This window comes from Solanum tuberosum, unplaced genomic scaffold (genome assembly GCF_000226075.1).
Source record: "Solanum tuberosum cultivar DM 1-3 516 R44 unplaced genomic scaffold, SolTub_3.0 scf00497, whole genome shotgun sequence".
Taxonomy (NCBI): domain Eukaryota; kingdom Viridiplantae; phylum Streptophyta; class Magnoliopsida; order Solanales; family Solanaceae; genus Solanum; species Solanum tuberosum.
This window is the reverse complement of record NW_006239421.1, coordinates 123,132-132,333: the sequence shown is the minus strand read 5'-3', so window position 1 is coordinate 132,333 and position 9,202 is coordinate 123,132. Positions and strand designations below refer to the sequence as shown.

General features: G+C 28.8%; 1 protein-coding gene across 1 annotated transcript; it reads right to left on the bottom strand.

The window, feature by feature from the left end:
- Window positions 1-1,897: 1,897 nt before the first annotated feature.
- On the bottom strand, window positions 1,898-3,874 carry LOC102596629 (expansin-A15). Its single transcript, XM_006364525.2, has 3 exons — window positions 3,644-3,874; window positions 3,199-3,511; window positions 1,898-2,499 (listed from the first exon to the last, which is right to left on the bottom strand). Exons 1-3 carry the CDS (start codon window positions 3,774-3,776, stop codon window positions 2,193-2,195), a joined length of 753 nt encoding a protein of 250 aa, XP_006364587.1. The 5' UTR covers window positions 3,777-3,874; the 3' UTR covers window positions 1,898-2,192.
- Window positions 3,875-9,202: the final 5,328 nt, after the last annotated feature.

Below are 9,202 nucleotides of genomic sequence, written 5' to 3'. Positions count from 1 at the left end.
TATCTGCCTGAAAGAAAACATATGATATTATATATCATCAAATACTTAAACACAAAAAAATTGTCCAAAAGTAAAAAAAAAAGTTGTTCTTCTTGTTGATGATTTTGAAGATGCTCCAACTTCTACATTTTTTTTTCTTTTTGATTTCAGTAACAAAATCAAAATCGAAATCAGAAGGGGTTTCAACAATTTTCCCCTTCATCTTCTTCCCCTTTTGCATATTTATAAAATTATACATAATGACGATTGAAACAAATGGTTAGGCAATATAATAACAAGTTGTTAGGCAACATAATAATTACTACTATTATGATTCAATTAAAGTGTAACCAGTTGACAATCGACATTCCCAAGGACAATTTAATATAAATTCTATACATAAGCTACAACGCAGTCCTACAGAATAAAATAGGGAAAAATAAATAAATAAAAAATATATATAAAAAGAGGTTAGGTTTAAGCACGATTTATTAAAAACTCTCACATTAAATAAGGAAGTGTAATCAATGTAAAATCCCCTATAATTGTGTAAGAGATAATTATGGGGTATTCTTTATTTAAATAATTTAATAATAATATAAAATAACAAAAAAATTACTTATTTAATAAAGTAAAATTTAATTAATTTATAAATAATTAGTGATATGTTATAACCCGTAATTAAACTGTTATAAGTAAGAATTTTTTTAAAAGTAGATTTAAAACCTGTAATATTGACTCTTAAATGTGTATATGGGGTGATTTTTCCTAAAGGAAAGGACGGTGAAAGATATTGAAATAAAAAGAACTAAGGTGTTGAGAAAATATTAGAAAGTTATTCTGTTCCCTGTTTAAATTTGAGAGGAGTAGTTCTTTTCACCACTGGCTCATGCTGACATTTTGTTTTAAAAAAATCTTTCGGATCGTTTGGCAGAATTTATTAAAAAAAATAATGTATGCATTAGCTTTATTTATTATTAGTATTTTGTTTGATATTTTTTTCAATCTACGTATAATTAATGCAAGCAATATTTTTATATAATCTATTGTGTATTAAAGTGTGTATTGCTAATACCATGGATTTCTAGGTATTAGTAATGCAATGGTATTAATGCATGTATTAACTCAATTAAAGACCCAATTGTCCCTCAATACTTTTTTTATATCTTTTCCATCATGATGGGAAAGATTATCTTTGTAAATAATTTTTTAATGTAATGCATTTTATTTTTAATGCATCAAACCAAACAATACATAAAAATATGCTATGAATAATTAATGCAAACATAACTAATACATGTATTATTAATACAAATATTACTAATATATTATATTTAATATTATTTTTATATGCTCTATCAAACCTTCCCTTGCTATTTTGTAGAGAAGAAAAAGACAACATAAGGATTTTACAAATCTGAAATCACCACACAAATCAAGAACGAAGAAAAGGACACACTTCTGGGTTCTCTCTCTCTCTGTCCGGATTCCCAATGTGGAATAAGATAACAAATGCTGAGTTTAAATTTAGGGCACATTTCTTTTTCAATAACACTGACCAGAAATTTAAAATATTTATAATATTTTTTTTTATTTTAAAATAAATTGATTTTTAAATTTTTTTAATTAAAAGATATTAAAGTTAAAAGGGTAAAATGTTCAAAAAGATAAAATAATATAGTGTAAAATATATTATTTTATCATTCTAACTAAATTTTGATTATTTATCCTTTCTTTTTTATATACGGTATGAAATTATGATATAAAATTATTTGAAATAAAGTTATTTTTTTTTTGACATATATTAACTTGAAATAATTAGGGTTGGAATATAAAATGAGCTACATCCGCCGCTGGAATATAAAATGAAATGACCACAATAAACAGTTTTCCAAGTCATAATTTATAACTTCCAACGTTCAATTTCATACAAAACCACAATAAAGCACATCAAACGAAAATTACCTCTAAACTAATATCCCCTATAATAATGTAGTAGTGTGGCGGGTGGTGACAATAAAATCCACCACCTCTGCCCCCAATTTCTGTCCTCTTCCTAAAAATGACCAAAGGACAGAACTTCATATCTTAAATTACTTTCATAAAAACCCAAAAAAAAAAAAAAGGTTTAGAGCCACTTAAAAAAATAAGCTCTTCCCATCAACACTAGTAATACTAGTAGTGTTAATTTATGACAGTTGCAATAAATAGAATTAAGTGAACTGTGCGCCGGTGTAAGTTTTCCCAAAAGACCATCCAGCAGGGATAGCATTGTTGCAGAAAACAGTGCGGCCATCACCTGTAGTTACTTTAAATGATATAATTTGACCATCAAGTAATGCATTGCTCTGCCAATTTTGACCCCAATTGCGTGACATTGCTATCCACTCTGTTCTGGAACCTTTAATCGAAACTGCATTTACATCTCCTGAACCCCCGACGTTCGTCACCAGAACCAAATTGAAGTATGAGTGACCGTTCATTGTGAATCTGATTCCGCCTTTTTTCTGGCAAGGTACTCTGCATTAATGGCAACAAAATTTGAAACTTGGGAAGTGCACATATATAACCGAACACCGATATAAATATTACTAGTAGGGGGAGGGGCCCAATCTTTGTCACGAGATGTAACCGGCAGGATGCTTGTGCCAAACTAACTAAGGAACAATTCACAAGGCATGACAGTATTGAAAATTGAGCGGTATAACAGAAAGAGTTTTGATTATTAAAAATTATTAGATTCATGTAAATTCTCAGCTTACCAGCTTGGTCCGTTCCTACACAAGATGGGTTATCTTGTTTTTTGTTTTGGGAATATTTAGTATATTAACTCTATCTATATAATTAGAACTTTTAAAAAATCACTTTTGACATTTTTCTGACTTTGACCTTGTTAACTGGCTTAACTAACCGCAATAGTTTAGCTCCAGATTCGCCATAAATTTTGAAATTGAATATTTTAAGTTGTGCTTTTTAAAACATGAAATTGTGTTTAAACATAAATTTTACTTGGAAAAATAAAATATTTGAAGTTCGTGACTGAAAGTTTTATTGAGCCAGTTTTTGAAAAATTGAAAATAGTGTTGTGATCAAATTTTATGCCAAATAGATTCAAATTCTATAGCCAAACGCTAGCTTGGTGGAAAGACAGAGACCATAAATTGAGATTTTCAACAAAATAAAAGAATAAGGTATTCTAGATTCAAGTTAGGCTCTTACCTTCTGTAAGCAACAGGAACAATCCCAGCTCTGTACTGAGCCATTTTTTGAAAAACAGGCTGAGCGAGGTCAAAGTGGTGCAGGGGAGGATTGCACCACCCACCAGCATTATTCGGAAGGGCAAAATTTGGTGGGCAAAAATTAGTAGCAGTTACCACTATAGAGCCTGGAAGGCACCACTTCGAATCACCCACGCACTTAAGCTCAAAGCAAGATCCACAACTCAACCCATTGTTGAACAGTGCTGTACTCAATGCTGCTGTGTTTGTACCATATCCTTCACTGTACAAATTCCCATAACCACATGCTCCACCTGAATTTTAACAATTCTTTAGGTAGAAAATGGAAAAGGCACATGGGCGCCGAGCACAGGTTCGACATAACTCAATAACTTTAATTTAAGTAATTTGAAATTCATAAACTAGCTCGAAAGTAATTAGCATACCCATGGTTCCGGAAGCATCACCACCTCCATAGAAAGTTGCATGAGCTTCAATCCATCCTTGTTCATTTCCGTGGACACAATTAATAAATTGTATACAAAAGACACAAATTACGGAGAACCACAAAATTGACATTTTTAAAAAAAATTGAGAGATGTTTGGCACCTTTTTGGACAACTATGTGTGTGTTTTTAAGGGGAAAAGTAAGAGTATTTTGTTGGAGGAAGAATGAGTTTAAGTTGCAATGAGAAAAGAAAGGGACTGAGGTGGGAATAAATAGATGTTACGGGAGAACAAAACAATATTTTAATTTATTTTTACTTTTGGTTGCTTTAAGGAAAAAACCGGTATTTTTCTTAGGTTAAAAGAAAATGGCATCTCTCTGTCTCATTTTATTTTTACTTTAAGAGAGATTTGTTATATTTTTTTCAACTTTTAGTAGTAGTAAATAATTATATAAAGCAATATCAATCAAATTTAGATTTTTAAAGTATTATAATAAATTTAATTTTGCAAAATACTTTTTTCAAGTGTTGTGCCAAATTAATATAGGTAATATATTATAAAAGTAATTGTGGATGTCCAAGAAATACATTTTTGACTTCTCCTCACTATAATTACATTAACTCTCATTTTCATGACTTCCCCTTTATCTTCACTCATAACTTTCATATGGTTAATATCATGTTTTTAATTAATTTTTGTCTCTGTATAACATTATAAATAAAAGCATAATAATTATATTATAGACACATCAACATACTTGAAAAAAATGAAAACTTTCCATATTTCTATATTTCTATCGCTTTTATTATTTAATATTTGTTTTTTATTTGCTTTGGTTTTAGAGAGAGTACTAGTAATTTATTGTTCTAGAAATATAATATATCACAAAGACGAAACAAGTTGAGAGGGGACCACTAATCATGATTGTGATATAGAGGTAAATATTTATTCATTCTTAAACAAAGATTTTGAATTTGAATTTTTTGAGTACAAAATTATTTTTATCAGAGAGTGTTTTATCTTCTCATGTGGAATATTTTTATTCAAATACAAATTTAATTAAAATCTAATATAAATATCAATGAAAATAATATAAAGTTGAGAGGGGACCCGATGAGCAGTACTTTCCCGTTTTCCGTCCTGCCCTGTCTACCTACTAACCTCCGCTTTAGGCAACGCAACTTGTGAGAGGTGTTAACTTACCTTTTTTTTAATTTAATTAACAACTTCTAAAATAATATTCATTTAAAAAAGAATGATCTAGTTTAACTTGGACGAAATTTAAGAAAAGAAAAAAGTTTTTTTAATCTTGTTTATCAAAATTAAAATTATGTCAAATGTATCAAAATGTCTTTTAATCTTGTGACCTTAAAAATATCATGTGGAAAAAGAATAATTCTTTTTAAAATAGACTAAAAAGAAAATTGTGCAATTAACTAAGAAAATTAGTTTTTGATAGAAATTTTGAGGTTTGATACCAAGGGATTTGTCCTTTAAAATAAGTCTAAAAATAACTTATGCGTACTTTGGAAAATTTCAAGACAAACATTTGACGGAAATTAATAATTAAACAAAATAGACAAAATAACCGCCCAAATGGCCACTGTTATGGTGACATTTTATGCATGCAACTCAATACTTCTAGAAGATAATTAAATTTATTAGACCTTAAAATTAAAACATTGTGGAACGATCTGAAATTGATCAAGTTTAATTTAATCTCTAATATATCATTAACCAAGAATCAATGGTAGCAAGTCTGAACCGATGAGTACAGTCGTGTTGAAAGTTCCCACGTCAATTTCAATCCAACGAGAACATAAAAATTTAAAATTTATAGATTATAAATTTTGGAAAAGGCAACTAACAAACATTAGAGTCAATTCAAATATTACTAGTGTTTATTTCTGTAGCGGAAAATGGTCTAAAATACTTTTAAACTATCCAAAATAGCTCATATATACTCTTAAACTATATTTCAGCTCAAAACTATCCTTTCCATCAAACTATTGGGTCAAAAGTGCGCTTCTTATTAACGGAAGTTGTTAAATGCCATGTGGATGCCACATTGCACGCCAATAGGGTTCCACTGCCACATAGACTAAAAGAAAAAGGATAAAAAATACCCTTAAACTATCCGAAATAGCTCATATTTACCCTTAAACTATATTTCGGCTCAAAACTACCCTTTCCGTCAAGCTATTGGGTCAAAAATTCCCTTTTTATTAACGAAAGTTGTTAAATGTCATGTGGAAAGTAATCATATCCCTAATTACTACGTACCTTCATAACATATACTCCAATTTATATAAAATTAACTGACTTCTTCTTCGTACCTTGATGTAATAAAATAAAAGTTGAGTAATTATTAGGAAAGTAATCATATCCCTAATTATTAGGGTTAGTGGATTGAATTTCAAAAGAGTGCAACTTGGACTAGAGTCAGGCTTATGGAGAAATTGGTTGCTAGTGATCCTGCCTTGGAACAATCAAACAAAAGTAGACCAGCCTAACATGCGTGGAGCCGAGCAGGGTCAAAGGTTTATTCGAATCTCCTTTGATGAAAAATTATAATTTTTTATATTTTAAATTTATCAGTAAAAATTCTGACTCCGACATTGTAGCCTAACTCTCACCTAATTTATTTTGTTCATTATATAATTTTTGTTAAGAAGTCCCACGTGGGTAGATGAATGAGAAATTAGTCTTCTTAGTTTTTATATAAGACTTGAATAAATCTCATTTCATAAGCTAATTTTTGAAATTGAGTTATGCTCATACGTCATCTTTTTACACTTTAAGATTAATATTTTTGTTGTCTGTCAGGATTATGGAATAGATTATGGTATGGTGGTGCATGGCATATATGATGAGATTTTGAAGTTTGAATACCAAATCTAAGAGAGCGGTGGAGTGGGTAAAGTGGTCACACATCTGCCAGAAAACTGACATTAAATCGCCGCCCTTCCAGACAACTTGAATTCTGTTATTCTATTACACTAATTTATTTTGTGTGTTATGTTCTTGCTCTAGTAGTTGTGCCAAAGCTTTATTACAAACAACATCTTTAATCCACAAAAATAAAAAAATATTATTTTTAAAATATTACTTGTGAGATTAATTGAAATATATTAAATTATTAGTAAGCTCTTGCTTTATTTCCATTCTTCTTTCTCTCTCTAATTGATTGCTATTTCTAATTACCTAGTTTTCTTCTTGCTTTACGAATGACCTTATAGTGTGTGATTCAAATTTAATCGTGACTCTAATATGGACTTCGATTACGAAAAAAAGAGAGCATAAAAAGAGAGGAGCGAAGTCAAAAGTGATTTAAAGTAGCCTCCTCATAGTCATACACAGGGTGTGCTTGTTTGTATATCATGCCTTTTTGGAGGCATCAATATATATGCATGCAGACTGCAGAGATAACGTTTTCTTTTGGTAAAAGTTGTGAGATCTTTAGCCTTTAAAGGATAACTAAACAAAGCTTCAACAATACCTTCATCCTTTTTTTCCCTTGTGGTTGACGATTTCTTATAGTATATACTTTACACCTATTTCATTTTTCCGTGGGTGCTTCTCTACTTTAATTTGAACGACCATGTTTTATATATTCCTTTTCTTTTTCTTTAAACCAATAAGATACAAAGTATTATTAACCGAAATGAAAAAGGAAGTATAAAATGCATGACCTAAAGAGTTTATTTTGTTTCCGCTCACATTATTTATCATGTCGATTACTTTCTTTATTATGTCCCTTTTATGGTCGAAACTAAAATTTCTTATGCAAAAATTTATTTATTTTTAAAAATATTATGAGTCATATATAATTAATCATTTAAGTTTTTCAAAGACAATTATGATCAAAGAACAATTCGTTTGGTTTTTAATATTCTAACATCATTTCATAAATTAAAATTGCATTATTGTGAAAGAATTTGGTCATTAGATCTCACTTGTCAATATATTACTCAATTTTGACTCTTGTATTAGGTTCTCATGGGTAAATATATAGTGCCGAAAAATAATACTTAACTCACTGGACGACAACATAACACACGCATGCAGTGACAATCAACTTGTCCCAATAATTTTTAAGTTAAAAATAAAAAGTTAAATTAAAATGACTTTTAGGTCAAATAATAAAAAGTAAGAGAGACCTATATTTGATTTTTTGACTTATTTTAAGTCATTTTTTATCTTGTCATACATTTCCTAACGTATTTTAAGTTATATTTTATATTTCCCAAACAATTTCTAACTATTCTAATAAACTTACTCGTTCAATTATGTGAAGTTTTATTTTGTTTGTTTGACGTTTTGTCATTTGTTGTAAGTACCCAATGATTTATTTTTTCACTTTATTATTGTTATATATAACATATCAAGGGGGAAAATATCTCTTATAAAACATTTTAGTCAAAGTTTTTCATGAGTTAATTTGAATTTTATATCAACTCATTTAAAAGGGTTGAATTGAGCGGATCAAAATACATGAGTTAAATGGCTAAACACATATGAAGACCCTTAAATTTGTCTTTAAATTTCATTTTGGCATTTTCAACTCAATCTTGCTTCATTTTAACCCTTCAACTTCAATTTTTATGTTCCATTTTGGCACTTCTAAGTGATGTGGTAGAGTGTTTGCATCACACTTTCTCTAAGAGAGTGAAAGACGAAAAAAAGTATTTTTTAAATAAATAATAAAAGACTACCCTTCAACTCTATTTTTTTATGTACCATTTAACACAAAATATTAATTCTATGATTTATTTATTTCTATTTATGTTATTCAACTGCAAATTTGCATTTCAAAAATCGGCGTTCATCCGTTAGTTATTGTAAAAAATTAAAATTGATGGATGAGCATTGATTTTTTTTATTAAAAAAAGTAACAATTTCTTTTTAAGAGTTTTCCTATATTTTTGCATGAAAAATAACCAACGAAAGTGCGTCAATTTCCATTATTGAGAAAATCAATGACAACCCAACAAAGTCTATCGAGTTTCAACATTTTTTTGTAGTGTTATTAATTAGCAATGAACATGAGTTTTTTTTTACTCGTATTTAGTTGAATGAAAAAAATAGAAAGCTGATATTTGAGTTAGTTCAAATAGACTAGATATGAAAAAATAAATATGTGGAGTTATTTAATTTAATCAATTGTTTAAAAAGAAAACCAACACACTTTCGTCGATTATTTTTTCACACAATAATGTACAGAAACTCTAAAAAACTATTTTTTTTTTTTTAAAATGATGTTCATCCATTATTATTTTTATTTTTTTAAATGACGTTGATTTTTAAAATTAAAAAGTGAAAATGAAGAACATAAATAAAAATAAAGAAATCATAAATTTAGTATTTTGTGTTTAAATGATACTATATTAAATAGAGTTGATGGATTAAAATGGAACAAGTCTAAGTTAGCATGACAAAATGAAAAATGGGGGAAAGTTAGAGGAGTTATGTATGTGTTTTTAATTGGTTTTTGTGCCATATCATGGCATGTAAAGTGCACACATCCCACTTTGTTGATTCTTTGGAAAGAAATG